The sequence below is a fragment of the Topomyia yanbarensis genome, chromosome 2, assembly GCF_030247195.1.
Source record: "Topomyia yanbarensis strain Yona2022 chromosome 2, ASM3024719v1, whole genome shotgun sequence".
In the NCBI taxonomy this organism is placed as follows: Eukaryota; Metazoa; Arthropoda; class Insecta; order Diptera; family Culicidae; genus Topomyia; species Topomyia yanbarensis.
The window spans coordinates 183,485,431-183,508,453 of NC_080671.1; the positions used below are offsets into that span (position 1 = coordinate 183,485,431).

At 41.6% G+C, this 23,023-nt stretch overlaps 1 protein-coding gene across 1 annotated transcript in view; it reads left to right on the forward strand.

The window, feature by feature from the left end:
• Positions 1-23,023, forward strand: part of LOC131679918 (uncharacterized) — a 385,760-nt gene that overhangs the window by 256,295 nt on the left and 106,442 nt on the right. Inside the window, exons 7-12 of the mRNA XM_058960665.1 lie at positions 13,863-14,234; positions 14,619-14,858; positions 15,008-17,368; positions 17,430-17,723; positions 17,782-22,368; positions 22,809-22,991. Coding sequence (XP_058816648.1) covers positions 13,863-14,234; positions 14,619-14,858; positions 15,008-17,368; positions 17,430-17,723; positions 17,782-22,368; positions 22,809-22,991 — 8,037 coding nt within the window. The remainder of the gene's footprint in view (positions 1-13,862; positions 14,235-14,618; positions 14,859-15,007; positions 17,369-17,429; positions 17,724-17,781; positions 22,369-22,808; positions 22,992-23,023) is intronic.

Sequence of the window (23,023 nt, forward strand, 5' to 3'; positions counted from 1 at the left end):
TGTTTTCGTATACTCCTCAATTTTTGCAGAACAGTGTTGCTTACAATCCAGAATTTTCACTGAATAAAGAACCAACCCCATACTTCAGCAGATCTTCCCAATTAAAGCCCCTGTCGGAGACTACACCATCAATCTCTACTTCGCAGCTGGGTACGTAGACAAGATACTTCTTCATAAAAAGTTTGCAGTGAGCAATCTTATTTATTTGTTCAAAGTCGCTCACAATCGAGTATTGTTTAGTTAGATCACAAGATATTATCGATGATGTTAACCCTAGAACGTTGCACTGGGGTAAAAATGTACCCCACGCTTTCTTTGGAGGAGTGTGAAGACGAGAATTCGGCACTTAACGACCTGGGACCCCAACCACAATTCAATTTGGAGTTCCTAGTAAGAGTAAGCCAGTTTGCTTATAGCCTTCGTGGAAGCAGGTGTCGAAGCTGGCGTGGGGTACATTTGTACCCCAGTGTACGGTTGCCGTTAGCGTTTCGTCAGGTTTCGTGCTGTCAGTGGAAATGTGTCTCGTGACAATACCAGTTTAAATACTGATTGTTTTACTACGTAAGTAACAATTAGTATTATATAATCATTTTTAATCTTTTATTCAATTAATTTAATTGAATTTTGAAGCAGACAAAAATCGCTCTCATTTTTGTTGATTTTTATTGTTTTGTTGTTTATTTTCTATAAGTATAAGTTGCGCACAGTAAGTGCTGTAACAATAACGTTGCGTGTTACCATTGTATTACTGGTCGGAAATATTTTTTTCATTTCAATTTCCACCTCATTTCGTGGTATTTTCCAAAACCCGATTTTTAAACTTTCACTCTTCCAAATCGAAATTCCATTTTATACTGTTTCTAGACCTTTCTTTCAACTTTTGTAATCATTTGATTTTTTTCAATTCGGTTGAAAATTCGCAGTTATAGTATTTTTTGAGAACAAAGTCAAATCCGCGATTTTTTCACTTATTTTTTTGTTCAAACCAATTTATGTATCACTGATTCAATAAATTCCGTACTTTCACTTACACAGCTGTTCTCGCAACTAAAAAACGAAGAAAATTATGTATTGTATACATTTCTTTTGTTTACATTTTTACCTGCGAAAAGTGCGATCAAACGCGTGGGGTACATTTGTACCCCAGTGTAACGTTCTAGGGTGGAAAACGTAAGTGCAACGTTCTAGGGTTAAATAGCTTATCTTGAGTCCGGAAATAGACTATCCAGGGGCCGGTTGTATTAGATGAATTTCGTCACCGTTTGCTGTTAGGTTAATTATTTTTAGTTTAGTTCATTAAGACTTATTGCTAGTTGAACACAAATATGTAAATACAAATACAAATACAAATAATAATTTGTATCGAAAAGGAAAGTTATCGGCATTGCCTGATGGAATGTCAGTCGTCGAAGATACCTTCCCGTTAGCCAACGCCATCATGCGGGCTTCATTACCCGCGAAAATAATGTTTTAACGGAGTGAACTTGAAATTAATGCAACTAAATTAAATTCGAACATTTTTTGGTACAGTGTACTCTTACCGATTAGTTGTTTGCTTCAAGCTGCAGCTAATTTAACTTTTGACGAGATTTGTGAAGTTATATCGTTGTTTATCGTAATAATCGTTGTTATTGCAAAGTGTAAAAGAGTCTCCCGTTAGCTTTCGTGTTGTGAAAAAACCAGCGAAGAATGAAATTGGGTAAACTTCTACGACTTAACCACCAAAATTTTGCACCGAACGCAACGCCATCTATATCTCATTGTCTACATTCTCAGATCGGCACGCATTATGGCAAGTGCATGCGATCTTTGCGCAAAAACCGTCATATCGTACGACGACTATCGAATTCATGGACTTTTACAAAAATGTGGTAAATATGAAGTGTGGGAAACACTTTAACAAGCCGTTATAGAAAAAACTTGCGAAAAACCAAAATTTATTTTGGATGTGCAATGAATGTGACAAGCTAATGAAGTTTGCTCGCTTTCGCGACACCGCTGGGATGTGTTATTGCTGCTATCACTGGGAAAACGGATGACGTATGTGCTGAATTAAAGGCCGAGTTATTCAAAAATAACCAGCAAATTTCGCGCTTCCCTAGAAAGGTTTTAACAGCTACTCCATTACGGCCAAATTCCGGTACCTCTGATCCGAGAAATATTCTTGTTGGTGGTCGAAAGCCAGTCGATGAAAACAACATTCCACCACCGCGGTTCCACCTCCCACGCCGTTGCTCTAGTTGTATTTTCCCGCTTTCATCCCAGCGTTAGCAAAGAGACTTTCAAAAAAATGTCCAAAGAAGAGCTAAATTGCAATGAGGAGATAAAGGTTATTCCGCTTGTTGAAAAAGGCATAGACGTCAGTACTTTGAACTTGATATCTTTTTACATTTCTTATTACATTTCTTACAAAAGAAATGTATAGGATTCGCTCAAACTTTGGCAACTTTTTCCGAGGCCCGGAGGGCCGAGTCTCATATACCAATCGACTCAGCTCGACAAATTGAGACAATGTCTGTATGTGTGTGTGTGTGTATGTGTGTATGTGTGTATGTATGTATGTACAAAATGTCATGTAATTATCTCAGCAATGGCTGAACCGATCTTAATGAAATTAGTTTCAAATGAAAGGCCTAACGTTGCCATTTGACACTATTATTTTTGATTTTCGATATGTTGTTTACTTTCTGGGATATGGGCGATTTTGTCAAAATACAGCAGGTTTTTTGCAAATAACTTTCGAACAATATAATATTGTCCCTCAAACTGCACATAAATAGAAAGCTTGTAAAAATACCTTTCTAACAAGCTATAGAATGTCTAAATCCGTGCACGAGCGGCGGAGATATTAGACATTTTGTATTTTTAGTTCTCGCTTTCCAATTTACACCAATTAAAAATGAGATTGTTTCATACAGAGTATTGCTTTACTGGTGTTTTAGGGGCAAAACTAAACCGATTTTGAATATCGGGGTATGAAAACACATCTACGTGATTCAAGGAATTCGATGTTGAGAACATTTTGTGAATTACCTTTATAATAAATGAACTATTTCTCAAAAATCAATATATAAGTTCACTTCAAAGACCAAATAATGTGTTGATAAAGAAACAGTGAGTTCTAGTATTTATTCCTTGGATTAGGCATTGCGTTCAACCATGAGGTAAATGTTGTATGGTATATCAATACACAGATCAACAAGTAATTCACCTAGTAGTGAGATAGAAGATTTCTAATATAATTATACTTGTGGCGTCACCGAAAGCAACTGTATGTTTGAAGCCCAAAAATCCGGCGAAAATTTAGCTCTTTTGCAAGATTTACGTTATACTGGTTATGGCGCAAAAATTACTACTTACATTATTTATGATAAGAGTGTAAGAATCAACATATCATAATAATATACCTATAAAAATAATGTCACTGCATTAACCATCATTTGCCATTTCTCACATGCCCCCCCCCCCCATCTCTCTCTCTCTCTCTCTTTCTCTCTCTTCTATCGCATCTATCTAGCTATTTCTGTATGCATTTCTAAGTTGTGTGATAAGATCTTCTGCCAATCTGAAATATTTATTAATTGTAATTACGAAGGTTTGAGAAAACAAAACTATTTTTGTCTGCTGCTACATCAACTTAACTTTAATTCAATTGTATTCAAAGCCTGTTTCTACACTATAATTAAGGAAATTCATGGCTATATCAGAAAAATATTTGGCTTAACTGGGTAATATGAAAGTTTGACGATGGAAATTTTCAAAAGAGACATTCCACGTGCGATATTTAAACTATTCGTATCTCTATTGAATTTTGAATGAAATATATGCTCAAAGACTGAAAGCTGAAGCCAGGATTTCGAAGACAAAATACATGAGAAGAAGAGGTTCTAGAGACGACAATGTGAACCTCCCACCCGAGTTCGGATTGACGGTGACGAAATCGAGATGGTCGACGAATTCAGGTATTTGGGCTCACTGGTAACCGACGACAATGAAATTCAGAGACGGATCATAGCGGGAAATCGTGCCTACTTTGGTGGCGTGCAGATGGAAGACGTAACGTTGCGCATTCGTTGTATTGGTACGAACTTTCATGAAAGATAACGGATCAAAGACCAAAAATAGCCACAAATTAGATCCAGGAAAAGAAGTCCCCAAAGTACCCACTCTCGATGGGGGATGCAACTACAATGTGTCTTCTAACTTATCGTCGTCCATATTTGGATATACTGAGTAGTTTGAACCATTTCTTTTTCACAATATTGGTCTGTATAGGACTTATTTATCCATATTTCCTGCACGAGAATTCCGAACGAAACAATACAAACACGGCTTTTATGCAATCGACATAGCCTAGACATTTCACACTATTTACTTCAATGCAAATAAAAACTTTGAAATATCTACCTGTCTCATTCACGAATCGCATTCTCCCTCTGTCGTTCTCTGTTCAAGGGGCTTGAAAGCACATGAGACCTTGTCTCACTTTACTATATTCAATTGCGCGTTAAAATACTGGACCAGTAAATTCTGTTCTGCACATAAATATTTTTTCGGGAATATGTGACCAAAAAGTAAACTTTGAATTCGTCAAGTAAAGAAGCATGAAAACAAAAAGAATAAAACCAAAAAAAGATGGAAGCCCTAGAAAGTCCATTGCATATTTATTAGCCTTTGGGATTTTCAAAAACATTTCAAAACTTTCTGATGCAAATTTCTGGTTTTCAAATTCGTACAATCCGGTTTATTCATTATCTTTATTCAAAAATGTGTTTGGCTTCAAATATATGACCATTTCATTTTAATTAATAATTTCATTCCGCATCTTTTGATTCGTTTTGTTCATCTGCGTTCATTTTACTTATTTTATTCGTTTCATTCTTTGGATTCACTCTGATCAGTTCATTCTTTTTGTGCATTTTACTCATATCATTCATTGTTTTCATTGTATGCATTTTATTAATTTTTTCCAGTTTATTCATTTTGTTCAGTTTCTTCATTTTAATAATCTGACTACTTTTTCAGTTTTAATCATTTCATCCAAATAATTTATTTGATTCAATTTATTTCTTTATATTAATTTATAACCTTTTACTGTAGTTCAATTTTTCATTTTAATCAATGCATTTAATTCTGCTCATTTTCTTCTTTTTATTCATTTTATCACTCCAGCTCATTTTATTTATTTGATTCGTTTGTTTTATTTATACATTTCATTTATTTTTTACTTTATTCATTTTGTTCATCCATTCTTTTCATTCATTTGATCCATTTCATTAATTTGATTCATTGTATTCACTGGATGAATTAAATCAATTTGATTCATTTAATTCATTTGATTCATGTGATTTGTGTGATTCATGTGATTCATTTGATTCATATGATTCATTTGATTTATTTGATGCATTTGATTCATTTGATTCATTTGATTTTGATTCATTTGATTCATTTGATTCATTTGATTCATTTGATTCATTTGATTCATTTGAGTCATTTGATTCATTTGATTCATTTGATTAATTTGATTCATTTGATTCATTTGATTCATTTGATTCATTTGAATCATTTGATTCATTTGATTCATTTGATTCATTTGATTCATTTGATTCATTTGATTCATTTGATTCATTTGATTCATTTAATTCATTTGATTCATTTGATTCATTTGATTCATTTGATTCATTTGATTCATTTGATTCATTTGATTCATTTGATTCATTTGATTCATTTGATTCATTTGATTCATTTGATTCATTTGATTCATTTGGTTCATTTGATTCATTTGATTCATTTGATTCATTTGATTCATTTGATTCATTTGAATCATTTGATTCATTTGATTCATTTGATTCATTTAATTCATTTGATTCATTTGAATCATTTGATTCATTTAATTTATTTGATTTATTTGATTGATTTAATTCATTTGATTCATTTGATTCATTTGATTCATTTGATCCATTTGATTCATTTGATTCATTTGATTCATTTGAGTCATTTGATTCATTTGATTAATTTGATTCATTTGTTTCATTTGATTCATTTGATTCATTTGATTCATTTGAATCATTTGATTCATTTGATTCATTTGATTCATTTGATTCATTTGATTCATTTGATTCATTTGATTTATCTGATTCATTTTATTCGTATCTTTAATTTTATGCATTTCATGTTCAGTCATTCGTTTTATTTCATTCAATTTGTTAGTATGAGTCAATTTATTCTATTAATCTTATAACTATTTCTAAATATAATCTTAATTTTTATGTAATAACCTAATCTAATTTGATTCGTGTATTTGGATCAAAATTATAATGATTTCCATTAATTTTTCTACTCATTTTATGAATTTAAAAACCTATTGTTTCATTTTTACATTTTTACATTTCTTATAAAAGAAATGTATAGAATTCGCTCAAACTTTCAAGATTTTTTCCGAGGCCCGGAGGGCCGAGTCTTATATACCAATCGACTCAGCTCGACGATTTGGGACAATGTCTGTGTGTGTGTGTCTGTGTGTGTGTGTGTATGTAACGGACAAATTCTCATTCGTATTTCTCAGCAATGGCTGAACCGATCTTATCCAAACCAATTTTAAATGAAAGAACTAAAAAACAGTATGAACGCTATTAATTTGTTTTTGATTCTGATGTTTAGTTTCCAAGATATGAATGTTTGAATGCGTAAAAATGGCGTTTTTGCAGTTTTTTTAAATTATCTGCCGAAATTGACATTATAGATTAACAATTTATATGTTTTTAGACAACTTTAACAAATACCTTTCGAACAAGCTATAGATTGTTGAAATCGGACTATTATCAAAAGAGATATTTAACATTAAAGGCGGACGAAAGATTTTTATCATTTCCCATTGCCAGAAATATGACCAAAAACATGTAATCTATTATTAACGCCAAAACGGCTTATTTTAGGTCAATAGTATCTTCGGAGAATTTAATGGCGGCAATATGCCCTTTCTTTTGGTATTGTGCTTTTGCTGATTAATCTCCCTATGAGTGAGATATTTTCACAAATTTTCTTGGAAGTGATTATATCGAAATGATGTCTTCAGCAAATTTGTAGCTCTTACTTTTGCGAATAACTTTACTAAAGACTTTAAATATCTATTTTGAATACTTTAAAAGTTATGGCTTGTTGTTTGTTGATTACTCTTTCTCGCCTAATTATTGTTCAATATAGTAATAATCCATTGAAATAAGCTAAACATTATTTCGATAAAACGAATTTTGTATTTCATTTTACTATCTACAACCGCTAGAAATAATCACCGAACACTTCCAAGTTATCTGGAAGGAACTTGATAACTTATCAGTGCAAAAATGTTCATTTGTGCGAACCTTCTGACTGCAATTTTTCTAACTTATAACCATCGGATCGATCTGAAACATATCGGAAAATGGAAAGCGAAATAAATAACTCCAAGCAACGGCGTAGCCAAGAGAAGGTTTTGGGGTTTAACACCATACAACCCCCCCCCCCCCCCCCAAACCAAAAAAATAAATTGGATTGAAGTTGAAAATTTATTGATGCAGACTGATTTAATTCAATATTACAATAACAATTATCTGATCCATAAATTGATAACCTGTTGTTGTAAACATCATGAGGACTTTTGATAAATTGTCGGAATGGGGTCCTTCCTGATATGTAACTGATCTATTGGTCTTGATTTCACAGTTGTCTAATAGCATCAATATCAAATTCCTGCCTGAAAACATTCCAATAGAAAATTCCAGAGTTCTGTAATCAATAATAATCCTCAGATTTCTTTTCAAATTGAGCTCGCTTTTGTAGAGATGTACTGTAATAAGGGCCTTTATTTAATAGGAAGTGAAGTTGAAATTGATTTAATGTCTATGAAACATAGAACTGCTCACCAAAAAAAAAATGCATAACTTTCAAAATTTGCTAAAAATGTTTTTGCCTTTCTCATTCACTCTAAAATTCGTCAATCTAATCGCGACCGGGAAGGCCGAGTGTCATATGCCAATCGACTCAGTTCGTCGAGTTCGGAAAATGTCTGTGTGTGTATGTATGTGTGTGTATGTGGAAAAAATGTGAACATACCGGCCCGGAGCGAGTATGCAGTGAGGGGTTGCTACTTTAAAATTAAAACTAGTTTAAAATTTCTTAACAAGTTGAAAGTTTTATGCAGGACCCGGATCTTTCTAAATGATCCGCCGCTGGTTTCAAGCGATGTTTCAGTATCACATAGTATCTCAAGATCGTGGCTGTCGATCCATTGTTCGTATGTGAAAATTGTACTGAACATGTAATATTCATTTCCACCATTGTATTGAACATAACCAGCCATGGAATCGTAGTCTGGACAAATGAGAAAAGCACAATTGCACCATTAGGTGGATTAAAACGGGTTTTTATTTTGGAAATGCGTCAAGTTGAGACGAAAACGTAATATGATTAATAACGAGGATAACACTTTCCGAATGTAGAGAGAAATTTATGAAAAATGACGATTTACATTCGACTCTAGCAGGTCCTGATCGATTTTGATGAGAATTTTATTTTTGTTGTATGACCAATTATATGTATAGGCTAAATGTTTTTTTTTTGACTCAGTACAATATACATAACCCCTTTAGGAAAATTCAGTTTTCCCACCACAATGCATTGATTGAGGAATTTAGATGTTTTATTAACAGAGCATTAGCAATAATTCGTTTGTATGTCTATATAATGGGTCATTTTTTCGCTTTCCCATTGATTTGGTTTGAGATTTCTAGCACTGATGTTGTCCTATGCTGATTTGAGCGATTCTCTGAGTCCTGCCACTATCCCATGTAGTATGTGTTATCAAAAACATCGCGAAGCATCACGTTCTAAATGTTCTCAAACGATATAATATTCGAAGAGAGTGATAAGAGTTATAAGAAATGTCTCATCACACTGTTAGGTGGATTAAAAGCGTTTTTGCTTTACTTTTTTATTTCGGTCGTTTTGTTGATTTCTATAATTTATTCAGTTTATTCGAGATTTTATTTGTGCAAGACTAGAAACTGTTTTCATCCCACCTCTAATTGGGTGCCTACTTCTCGTGAGTTCTGCAAACTAATCCAACAGTGAAATGTGTAAGAAATGTCTCATCTCACTGCTAGGTGGATTAAATCAGTTTTTTTTTATTATAGAGGTCTTAACCTTAAGGTCATTCGCCTCTCCGGGTTAGAAAAATTTCTAACCCTATGTGCGGGGTCGGGACTCGAACCCAGGTGCGCTGCGTACAAGGCAATCGATTTACCAACTACGCTACGCCCACCCCCTAACTTGATATCGTTCGAAGTTGGAGTTCACCAAAAGTACCGTGATGCAGCTCGTAACCCTGACACATGGCCGCAAAGCCATTCCAAGGACATTTGGTGCCACCGAGTGATTTTCCTCCGCCTCCAGAAGTAACATGTACTCCGCTACTGGTGGTGTCTTCTCGCGATCCACTCAGTCTAGTTCACGGTGGCGAATCTGACTGTACGCTGACGGAGAGTTCCCCGCCGAAAGAAGTTTTCCCAATACCGATTCTTCTTTGGTTTCAGTACCACAACTTCTTGAGCCCTTTGGCTCCGTGTCCGGTGCCATTTGACACTGCGATTCCTTTACGCTCTTTAGTTCTCTTCTTGTGCCATTTAGCACTACCTCCTTGGTGAGCCATTCAGTCCCCAGGCTTGCTCGCGAACTACTCGGTCTAGTCCCCGACGATGGACCTGACCTACTCCGACAGAGAGTTCCCCAGCAAGAAAAGTTCTCCCTAAGCCAATCAGCTAGGTACCCATGTCAGTTCGGAAATTCCGGTGAAGCAGGGCGTCCGGTTCACTGGTGCTCCGATGACCCGCGACTGGTGGTGTTTCGTCGCGTTCTACTCAGTCTAGACCCCAGCGGTGAATCTAGCATACACTGACAGAGTTCTCCGGCGAAAGAGGTTCTTCCAATTTCGATTCTTCTTTGGTTTCGCTATATTTCTATCGGAATAACCGGTGGGGTTCCATGGTCGGTGCTCTGTTCCAGTGTAGTCGACTTGTCCTCGGCGGTGGATCTAGCTACCTCGGACATTCAAAGATCACATACTCCGGTATCTCCTCGACATTCTCACACATCAGGCACAATGGTGACATTGCATACCTGAACCGATGAAGGGACTTCCTGAAGCAGTCGTGGCTCGACAGGTCATCTCTCCGTGCATTCTATTGAGCCACGTCGACAGGTTTGGGATAAGCCGGTAGGTCCACTTTCCTTTCTCCGTATTGTCCCATTCCTGTTACCACGTCACCATCGAATCGATTCTCATCACGTTTCCTCACGTTTCTGGCGTCTCATTGATTGTAAAACTTGATATCCACTGCCGATGGGGATTATCTCGGCGATAACGCATACTGCCGCCTAAGATATTATTCTGTACGCAACTCGTACGACCACCAGCCGGAACGTCCTGTTCAGCTTTGGCGGTCCCGCTTGGTTTTCAGCGCCGCACCCCATCGCAATATTGGTGACGAAACATTAGATAACAGACCGACTTTTGCAGGTGTAATCAACGTGGTTGTTAAAGCTCAATCGGTCGTCGATTATCACTCCCAATTACTTCAGTGCACGCTTCGATGCAATCACGTGTCCTTCAACGGTGATGTGTATCCGCTGAGTCGCTTTGCTGACCAACAACACACCCGTGTTGTGGTAAGCTATTTGCAGCTTGACCCCGTTTATCGAGCTCTCAATCGTGTCTATTGTCTCCGTCAACGACACCTCCACTTCCCCAAGTGTCTCACTCATCACCGTTAGTGACACGTCGTCCGCGAAACGCGCAATTTCCCGGACAGCCGTAGTGTTAAGACCCCATCGTATAGCCCGTTCCAAAGAGTTGGACCGAAAATGGAGCCTTGAGAAGCGCCCGCTGCGACTCGCATTGACTTCTGCCCTTCGTTTATCTCGTACAGCAGTACTCTACTCTGGAATTTGTGCTTCAGGATCTGGCTCATTCTGTGCAGCTGTGCAGCGCTGCGGCATTAGCCTATACGATGCAGGATGGTCCGGTGACTTCCCTGACTTTAACAGCAACATCAGCTTCTGTACCTTCCACATGTCCGGATATTCCAAGATCGCAGCTTTCAGCACCACGTTTGGTATTCCATACAGATCGGAGGCTTTCTTTAATTTTGGTCACATCGACGCTTCTTTGAGCTCCTCGTTAATCGCTTGTCACTCAGTTGTGTTTGCTCCTTCTTCTTCGCCGTACGATGTCGGTGACCAGATAGTTGGATCGTGCTTCGGAAAGAGACCCTCCACGATTATCTTTAGCTTACCCGGGCATATTTCAGCTGGTGTCGACGGGCCCTCATCTTCGTCATGACGACTCAGTACGCGTCCCCCAGGGATTGGCGTCTACTTATCAGCATAGCTACTTATGACAAACTGGCTTGCTAAGCATGATCTCCCTTTTTAAAGCGTCCCTACCTTCCAGAAACGTCGCTTACGCTCCTCTCTCATCCTCCGATATTGCTTTCTGAGCCAGCCTTCTGGCTCTAAGACAAGCAGCGTAAAGCGTACTGAGCTACTCATTTAACCAGTAAGCTGCACACCGTCTACTGCATGGCTCCAGTTTTTCGTGGCATTGTAACGTCACAAGCCGTCCCAATCTTTCTTGTTAGATCAACCGCATCAATTGAGTCCGCTGTTCGTCGAAGTGACTCAACAAAGAGGTTTTTGTTAAAGATTTTCGTGTTCCACTTTACCTTAGCGATCGTCCTTCTCCGTGCTGCAGCAGGGTTCCATGGACCGAAGCGGTAGCGAATCGTCTGGTGGTCGCTATGGGGATACTTCTCGCACACTCTCCAGTCCATGTTCGCCGTCAGTCAAGGACTACAGAATGTGGCAGAATTTCTCTCGGTACCGTTGTCCTTTTCGTGAACCAATAAGCTCCCAGTTTAATCACGATACCAAGAGCTATTTAGCTTCCCCGCGACCTACTCGTTGTAATCCTCGGCGATAGACCTAACTTCCACAACGAGCCGACCGGTAGATGTCGAAGTCTTCCGCCAATTTTCACTTCAAGGAAAAATTCTCACAAGACAAGCTTTGCAAATGAAACTTTAAGAATTTCATTTAAAATATTAGGCGTATTTTTGTTGAACATATTCAATGTTTTCAAATTTCTTCAAAATATTTCGAGGTGGTGTTTGTCACAACCCCCCCTCCCTCCCCCCCCCCCCCCCCCGCTACTATGCCAAGAGCTGGCCAAACTCGGTATTTATGGACAACTTCTGCACTGGTTTCGTTCCTACCTCGATGGAAGCAAATCCAAAGCATGAAGGATTGTCTATCTGCACTATTCTTCGCTACATCCGGCATCCCAAAAGGAAGCTATCTCGGTCCAGTAATATTCCTCCTCTACTTTAATGACGTCAATATCGCATTACAAGGACCCATGCCTTTCTTTAGCCGACGACATGAATTTTTTTTGAAAAATGCGAGATAAAACCAAAGCCGAGCTTCTCAGAGGGAACTGGACAGCTTTAGTACGTGTTGTAATCGAAACAGAATGGTTTTAAAGCAAGCCTGTATATTGCGAAAATGCGGCATGATGATGCATTGATCGTATTTTTTCGCAAACGCAGTAATAATAATGAACAAGGGAACAATACAATACCTTAATGAACAAGGGAACAATACAATACCTTAAAATTAGGCTCACTTTATTGCAGCAATTTTTAAACAGCTACTTTAGTCGATATACATGCTCATGGCAACTAAGGTTGTATGGCCACCGCTGCAAATCCTATGCCAGATCATTAGCTTCCAGCAAAAACCAGCTTAAACTAGGCGGGATATCACCACGATCGTTTATTCTTCCATAGACAAGTATCCTTGGTACTTCATCAGAACTAAGTAGTGCAATTTCTAAAAGCATATTTGGCCATAAGTTTCTGCTTCAACTTCCAATCGTAATGATTGCATGCTCTAAAAGAACAGCAGTGTTTGCGATATACCGACCGACAATCTTGGGTTTGGCTTAATTGTTTTCAATTCGTTCCCGTTCAATCGCCGATCGTATCTTCCACTACTACGCCCGGGTATTCAATTGAAATATCTGAAATTGAATATAACCTATATCGAATTGATAAGCAATTTATACCAAATTACTTAATTTTCTGAGTGTATTTCCCGTAGGCTATTTAGGAAATCTTAAGTGGCTTAAAGTGGTTAAAATTATAGTTTTATCAACCAAGGAACTGCTTTGGTCCGACTCACCACCAACTGATATTGGTTCAGCTCCGCCTCCTCCATAATTCTTCTCGTGCACAATCGAAAGAATCCATGATCAAACAAAATGACAAAAAACCACAGCAGCAGATCTAAAGAAGCATATTTCCTACAACCATTATGAGCTTCCGCCATGGGGTCCACCGTTCCTAGAAGCAGCACCGTGTATGCACAAACGCAATTATACACATCGGTAATATTTATGTTCGCTTGATGGTTGTTTTCCTTCATTTTTTCCTCCTTCAATATTATGCATTCATGCGAGAGCCTGCATTATATCCTGCATGTCTGCATCGGCCTTCCGTTCTTGCAAGCAAACAATTCAAAGAAGTCCGCCACCAAGGCACACCGCCCTTCGCAAACCAATCACCTAGGCTCACGTTTCTGCATGGCTCCGTGTGGCTGTCGAGACCTCCCGAGAGCTAAATTAAAAGAAATCAATATAATGAAATTAGGATCAGTACCTCCCGCTGCCGATAGCACAGTTCTGAATAATAATTCAATTTAGTGTGTCGTTCGTGTTTCGTCTCGCTGGCATAGGACAACAATTATAATCTTTAAAATATTCCCTTTTGCAGACATCAATGAGTGCCTCGATCCTCAGGCCTGCGGGGTGAATGCCGAGTGTGTCAACTATCCCGGCAATTACACGTGTCTGTGTAAGGATGGCTTCGTCGGTGATCCGTACAACGGGTGCGGAGATATCGACGAATGCGCCCAGCCAGGCGTTTGCGGACCCGGTGCCATATGTACGAACCTTGAGGGCAGTCATCGCTGCGACTGTCCTGCTGGGTTCGATGGAGACGCACGCTCGGCCCAAGGTTGCGCCGATTTCGACGAATGCACACGCTCGCCATGCGGAAGAAATGCTCTGTGTCGAAACGAAGTCGGAAGTTTTCGATGCGAGTGTTCCGAAGGTTTTCACGGTGATCCAATGACGGACTGTCAAGGTAAGTGCCCCGGAAGGCACAACGTGCTCCAATCAATTGTTTTAACATTTAACAATACGTACTCCATTCTTCCACCACCCACACACCGTTGGTATCGTGAGCAAGAGGGAGCCATTGCTTTTCCTTATTTAATTCAAATTTAATCCCATTGAAGATTGCAATCACTAACCAACATTCATTTTCTCATTCCCATTTTGTAACGGCTGTCGTCGTACACGGTCATAACTTCATAAACATCGCCGACTCGATGTGCGTTGTTTGTCTTCGGCAATGCGCAACGGATGCTTAAACCGTACTAACAAACACCTGGCGACCATCCACACCAACCATACGCACCAAAAACATTTCAACACACCAACATACATACTCTGTTCGGGTGGACAGATATTGACGAATGTTCGAATAATCCATGTGCTGAGGGTGCCAAATGTACCAATACGGCTGGTGGCTTCCGGTGTAGCTGCCCGGCGGGAATGACCGAATCGGGCAGCGAATGCGTCGACATTAACGAGTGTGCTAGGTCTAACGCTTGCGGGGAAAATGCCAAATGCATCAACTTTCCCGGCTCATACAAATGCTTGTGCCCGCAGGGCTTCCAAGGACGGGGAGAACTTTTTTGCAAAAGTTAGTTTATTTTCTAATTCTTAATTTACGGTGAGGCCAACGGTAACGGCAAACTTGAGTGGATTGAATTTTCATGGATGCCGTCATCGATGGCCTAAGCTTTTACTCACTAATCCCCCACATACACACATACACATTTTTTGTTGTAGATGTAAACGAATGCCTAGATAATCCCTGCGGGGAAAATGCGATGTGCACGGATACGGTTGGTAGCTTTGTTTGCTCATGTAAGCCAGAATACACAGGAGATCCATTTCGAGGATGTGTCGATATCGACGAATGTACGGCGTACGATAAGCCGTGCGGCAATCATGCGGTATGTGAGAATGCTGCTCCCGGATATAACTGTTTGTGTCCCCAGGGGTACGTGGGGAAACCGGATGCGAAAATTGCTTGTGAACAGGCCGATGTTAACATACTGTGTACCAGCAACTTTGACTGCACTAACAACGCCGAATGTATCGAGGGGCAGTGCTTTTGCCAGGATGGGTTCGAGCCTCAGGGATCAAGCTGCATCGACATTGATGAATGTCGCATGGACAGCAAGGTTTGTGGACCATCTGCGATGTGTATCAACACTCCCGGATCTTTCAAATGTCAATGCGAAGCCGGTTTTATCGGAACACCGCCAAGAATCCAATGCAAGACACCCTGCGCTGATGTCAAATGTGGGAAGAATGCCTACTGTAAGGCTGAAGGACAGGAAGCTTTTTGCATTTGCGAAGAAGGTTGGACATTCAATCCTGCTGACATTTCCGCAGGTTGCGTTGATATCAATGAGTGTGATCCTTCGCAAGGACCTAGTGGAAGGTGTGGCGTAAATGCGATCTGTTCGAATCAACCCGGTAGCTTTAGTTGCCAATGTCCCACGGGATTTACCGGTGACGCGAATCGACAATGCTACGATATAGACGAATGCTTAAGGCCTAACGCTTGTGGTGAAAATGCCATCTGTAAAAACCTAGAGGGAACCCACCAATGTTCCTGTCCGACAGGTTCCATTGCTGATCCTGACCCTAGTGTAAGATGTATTACCATTGTAACATGTACCAAAGATCACGACTGTCCAGGTAACGCAATTTGCGATGCCCAGAAACGATGTCTCTGTCCAGAACCAAATATTGGAAATGATTGCCGGCATCCGTGTGAAAACACTGCCTGCGGACCTAACTCGCACTGTATGTTAGTTAACGGAGAAGCCCAATGTTTGTGCAGTGAAGGATTCACTGGTCATCCCGGGCAGTGCGTCGATATTAACGAATGTTCTGGTAATCCATGTCCAAGCGGTGCAATCTGCTCAAATCTGCCCGGTGGTTACACATGCCAGTGTCCAGGTGGAAGCTCAGGTGATCCGTACTCTGGAGGTTGCTCAAAATCTGCTCTGCACACATGTAGCGAACAAAATCCTTGTCCCAACGGAGAAAAATGCATCCAAGATGTATACAGTGGAAACAGTGTATGTATTTGTGGGCAAGGTTATAAACGAAATTCAAAAGGCACCTGTAGAGACATCAATGAATGTAAAGATCCCAATAAACCGGCATGTGGTATTAATGCCATTTGTAAAAATCTACCGGGAAGCTACGAATGTCAATGTCCTCCAGGATTCAATGGGAATCCATTTCTTTCGTGCGAAGAATGCAATAGATTGGAATGCAAGTGCCCTGCTCCCTACAAATTTGTTGACGGGAATTGCGTCCTGGACAGCTGCTCTCCCGACGGAAAATGTCCTGGTGGTGCTGAATGTATCTCGATTACGGGAGGAGTAAGTTATTGTGCTTGCCCGAAAGGTTTTCGAACACAAGCGAATGGAAAATGTGAAGACATTGACGAGTGTTCCGAAGGTCGACAGGTGTGTGGTTACGATGCAATCTGTATGAACACTATTGGAGGGTACGAATGCAAATGTCCGCTAGGATTCTCCGGAGAGCCTTACCACGGGTTGTGCGCACTAGCTCAGAAACGCTGTACTGCTGATCGCGAATGCGGAGCTAACGAAAAGTGCGTTCAACCAGGCGAGTGTGTGTGTCCTCCACCCTTCTACATGGATGCTTACGATTCCAACAAATGCAAAAGCCCGTGCGAAAGATTCCCTTGCGGAATTAACGCGCGCTGTACACCAACAGACCCACCGCAGTGTATGTGCGAGATCGGTTATAAAGGCGATCCACTGACCGGTTGCGTAGACGAGGATGAGTGCGCTAATACACCGTGTGCCTATGGAGCACAGTGTGTTAATCAGAAGGGTGGATACAAATGTGTCTGCCCGAAGGGGATGGTCGGAGATGCATACAAAGGTGGCTGCATACTGGAAGAAGGCTCAATTAGAAGTCAGTGTCGACGGAATGAAGACTGTGCAGACACTTTAGCTTGCGAACGGGGAACATGTGTTAGCCCCTGTAGTAGTTTGCTGTGTGGTACCAACGCCTACTGCGAGCCAGATAAACATGCCGCTTGGTGTCGTTGTAGAGTGGGATTCGTCGAAGGTCGTAACGGAGATTGTGTGTCACGTAAGAATTCCTAAAAAAAATCCTGATTACAATATGACAATTATAATTAAATCCATTTCAGAATGCACCGGATATATGTGCGGCCAAGGCGCCATTTGTATTGTCACGAACAGTGGACCGACCTGTAAATGTCCACCAGGAGAATTGGGCAATCCATTCCCAGGTGGTTCATGTGTTACCGATCAATGCTCCGGGAATCGCCCCTGTACAGAGCCACAGGTTTGTATCAGCGGACGTTGTAAACACAAATGCGATGGCGTCGTTTGCGGCATTGGCGCTACCTGCGACAGTGCTACAGGAAAGTGTATATGCGAACCATTCTTTGTTGGTAATCCGGAAATGCTGTGTATGCCACGTAAGTATTTGAACCTTTTCTTGGAATTACCACTAAATAATCATGCCTTTGATTCTAGCTATCACCACACCAGAATGTGAACCAGACTGTGGACAGAATGCGCACTGCGAATACGGAGTAGTTCAAAATACTTGCCAATGCAATCCAGGAACTAGTGGTAATCCGTACGGAATTTGTGAAACTAAGCAGAAGAACAGTTGCAGTCGATCGACTTGTGGGAAAAATGCTGAGTGCCGCGAAACGCTGAGCTCTGTCGAGTGTATATGCCCGAATGGTTTCTTTGGTAATCCCTATGTGCAGTGTCAAGACATTGATGAGTGCTCAACGAGCAACGTGTGTGGTGAAGGTGCCGTATGTATCAACACAGCTGGAAGCTTCGATTGCCGCTGTAAGCCAGGTCACGCAGGAAATCCATTCACAATGTGCTCTCCTATCGAGAAAAGCATCTGCGATAATCCGAGACGCTGCCAGTGTGGGAAGAAAGTTCAGTGTCCTCCGGGATATACATGCGATCGAGGGCTTTGCAAAGACCTATGCGCAAATGTCAACTGCGGACCTAGAGCTGCCTGCGACTCGGGAAGGTGCGTTTGTCCACCTGGGTACAGCGGAAATCCCAAAGATCTTCGCAGTGGATGCGTTCAGGAAGGTCAATGTGATAATGACGCAAATTGTAAGGACAAGGAAATATGCTTTCAATTCGGAAAGGGAGTACGAAAATGTGTTGATGCTTGCAGCAAGCTACAGTGTGGACCAAATGCCCTGTGCGTATCCAATGATCACCGATCTACCTGTATTTGCGCCAATAGCTATAGCGGCAATCCTGGTGATCTGATGCTAGGGTGCCAAAAAGAAGCCAAGATTGTGGAGCAGTGCAAAGATGATACGGCATGCAGCGTAGGAAAAATATGTGCCCTTACAGAGACTGGATTACGATCGTGTGTCAGTCCGTGCAATGTTGTCGAGTGCGGTGTTAACGAGGTTTGCAAACCTGACAAGCATAACAATCCTATCTGCCATTGTCAGGATGGATTTCTGTGGAACCCAGCAATGTCTGTTTGCGAGAAACCATCGATTCCAGATTGTACCAACGATGAAGACTGTCACCAGGTAGCAGCCTGTCGACAGGATGTTTTGGGAATTCTTAAGTGCACACCGGTATGCGCAGAGTTTACATGTCCAGCGAATTCCGTTTGTGTTTCTTCGAATCACCGAGGAAGCTGTCAATGTCTACCTGGTTATACCGGCAATCCCAACGACAGAAATGGCTGTCGTCCAGAGTTACAGGATAAATGTCTTACGAGTGCAGAATGCTCCGAGTCTGATGCCTGCGTAACATATAAAGGAGCACTGGCATGCCGACCGGCTTGTGAAAATATACAGTGCGGTCCTCATGCCATCTGCATCAGTAATAACCATAACGCTCAATGCCAATGTCCACCCGGGTCTTACGCAGGTGATCCATATGATTTAACAAAAGGATGTCAATCCGTACCCTGCGTGTACAACAACGATTGTCCGCCAACGCAAATGTGCAACCGAATTACTCACACCTGCTATGATATCTGCCAAGAAGATACTTGTGGAACCAATTCAGTGTGCATAGCTGAGAATCATCGCTCTATCTGCCAATGTCCACCCGGTTACAAAGCGAATCCAATCGCCGAAGTGGAGTGTGCACCTTTGAGATCCTGTGAGCCAAATCCATGCCATCCATCAGCTATTTGTGAGGCAGGACCGGATGGTCATAGCTGCAAATGTCCTCTGGGTCAAGTAGGAGATCCTATGACCGGTTGTCGACCCGAAGGTGCCTGTCCAAATGGAGACCTACAGTGTCCTGAAAGCTCAGCCTGTGTCAATGGCAAGTGTGTCGATATTTGCGCGAATGCATGTGGCATCAATTCGAAGTGTACCGTAGTAAATAGAACACCAGTATGCGAATGTCGAGCGAAGTACGTCCCAGGGGTGACGGGAATAGCACGGGATGGATGTGTCCGACAGGTTAGCAAGTGCATCAATGATCTGGACTGCGGTGGAGATGTCTGTCAGAATGGCCAGTGCATGGTGGCATGCCGCAATTCGAAAGACTGCTCGGAAGGAGAACGTTGTGTAAACAGTGTGTGTACACAGCCTTGTTCTAGCCACAGCCAGTGTAGCGATGGACAGGCTTGCATCGGCGGAGGTTGCCTTATTGGCTGTAGAAGCAATAAAGATTGTAGTAGTTCTAAGGCATGTATCGGTAATAAATGTAGCGATCCCTGCGACTCTGAAGGAACTTGTGGACCAAACGCAATTTGTAATTGCGTTGATCATATACCGAGCTGCAAATGTCCTCCTGGATTCGAAGGAAACCCGATTCCGGAACAAGGATGTGTTCGGATGCCTTCTTCCTGTACCAACACAGCTGAATGTGCCCCCAGCCACATGTGCATAGCAAATCAGTGTAGTCTACCGTGCTCGGAAACAACGGCGTGTGCCGTTGGGGAAAGATGTCACAATAGTGTATGTGCCAAGGTTTGCTACACTAACAACAATTGCCTTCCAGGAGAAGTGTGTAATGAGGCTGGAACCTGTCAACCAGGCTGCAGCACAGATGCCGACTGTCCGTCCCAAAAAGCGTGTTTGGCAAGCAAGTGTAAGTGTATGAAAGGTTTCATTGGCACTCCATTTGGCTGTTCTGATATCGATGAGTGTACGGATAATCCGTGTCATTCAACGGCTATCTGTGAGAACATTCCTGGATCTTATCGGTGTGCATGCCCTGCAGGAACAGTCGGAGACGCTTATTCTAATCCAGGCTGTCGACTGCCGAATCAATGCTACAAAAACACTGACTGTGCAGAGAACTTGGCTTGCGATGAAGGAAAATGCAGAGATCCTTGTCAGTTGACAAAGTGTGGATTAAATGCGGAATGTCACACTCTCGATCATATAGCGGAGTGTCAATGTCCGCCAGGACATCTGGGAGATGCTCGTGATACAACAGTTGGTTGTTTCCGAGTCGAATGTTTAACAAACGATGATTGCGGCCAGGATAGACACTGTTTGAAGGAAACCAATAAATGTGTCAACCCATGCGACCTTGTTGACTGTGGTAAGGGAGCCTGCCGTATTGAAAACCACGAAACCATTTGTTCCTGCTTCCAAGGATACGATGTAGTTGGTGGACGTTGCGAAGATATAGACGAATGCAAAACCAACCCATGTCATGAGAGCGCTCGATGTCAGAATTCGCCGGGGACCTACACATGCTCGTGTCCGGATGGTTTAGTCGGCGATCCTATCAATACTGGATGCCGAAGTCCAGATGAATGTATCACAAACTCGGACTGCCCAACTTCCGCAGTGTGTGAAGAATCACGTTGCAAAAATCCCTGCACCATCAAAAACGCCTGCGGAGAAAATGCTATTTGTAGTGCTGTAGGACACGCAGCTGTTTGCGAGTGTGCATCAAATACTCGCGGTGATCCAAAAGTCAAGTGTCGTAAAATCGAATGTACAGAAAGCAACGACTGCTCTGCTAGTCAAACTTGTATCAACTACAAATGTGTCGATCCATGCTCGCTGAAAAATGCGTGCGGCCAAAGTGCAAACTGCGTATCGGAAAACCATCTAGCAGTCTGCTCGTGTCAACCAGGAACAACGGGAAATCCCCTACTTGGGTGTGTACCGCTGCAATACTGTAACAGCGATCAGCAATGTCCGGCAGGAACGAAATGTAACGCAGGTGTTTGTTGTGCTCTGTGTTCAAGTAATCGAGACTGTATTAGTGATCAACTGTGCATTCAAGGTGTATGTCAGCCAACCTGTCAAACCAACTCCAGCTGCCCCGATTTTCAGTTTTGTCAGAACAATATTTGTACCCAGGAATTCAAGTGTCGTTCAGACGACGACTGTGACCCGGATGAAACATGTATCGTAGATTCAACAGGTCGCTCAGAATGTATTAACGCTTGCTCAGGACGAGTGCTGTGTGGAAGGAACGCCGAGTGCTCGGCCAGAGATCATTCAGCAGTATGCGGATGTAAAGCAGGGTTTTATCAGGATACCAGCGGGACTTGTCGGAAAATTGAATGCCAAACAGACGACGATTGTTCCGGTGATAAAACCTGTGAGAGTCACACGTGTAAGATTGCTTGCCTGATCGGTGAACCCTGTGGATCCAACGCTCTTTGTTCAGCAGAAAACCACAAACAGGTCTGCTACTGTCAGCCAGGATTTACCGGAGACCCAAAAGCGGGCTGCACTTTGGTTGATTTCTGCAAAGAGTCTCCTTGTGGACCCAACGCGAAATGTCGAAACAGTCGCGGATCTTATCGATGTGCTTGTCCTGCTGGCTTGATAGGTGATCCCTACAGTAGTGGGTGTAAGAAGGCGGCCGAATGTGAAACGAACTCCGACTGTCCAGATGTTGCGATTTGTGATAAGTCAAACGTTGAACCGAAATGTAGGGACGTGTGCGCGACTGTTAGTTGCGGTCCGAATGCAGAATGTCAATCGAGGAGTCACAATGCGGTCTGCCAGTGTCGTAGCGGATATGAAGGTGATCCTGACGATCTCCTCAACGGATGCAGACCATTAAGTCTACCTTGCAAGTTGAATAGCGATTGTCCAGAAAATTCGTACTGTTATGGACACATCTGCAAACGTAAGTTTCTTCGTGGTGTTTTGTTGTTTTTCCATTTACTTTTGATATTTTTCTATCAACCTGACCTCTTTGATTTTCTTAATAAAGCTAGGAAAAAATGCTATCGTCGACTTAAAGTGAGTTCGTTACGTGTTTCACGATTGTATCAGGCACTTCATTCATGATTCGCTCACAACTCGAAGATCACTTCAAAATCAAAACTACACTTCTCAGAGAACACAATCTTTCACGACACCATTAAAACATGCACCACCATTGGTGTGAAGCCAGTCGCAATGATTCTAACATCTTCACATGAATCGAACTTACCCATGGGCCCAATGCCGTCCCAATCTAACTAGTATAACAATTATGTTCAACAAATGAAGCAATCTGCAGATTTTAAAAAGAATTTAGTTCCCGTGATACTAATGTAACCATTTATTTTTACAAAACTTTAGCGGCTTGCTCAGGCACCGAAGAGTGCAATCAGGATGAAGTCTGCTCCCGAGGTCAATGCATTAATCCCTGCCATGAACCGAACGCTTGCGGAATGAATGCACATTGTCTTATGGCAGGACATTATAAGCAATGCTCCTGTCCTCCCGGGTTTACTGGAGATTCAGCACTGGAGTGTGTGAGAAGTAAGTTCTTTTCCACTGATTGCAATTGAACA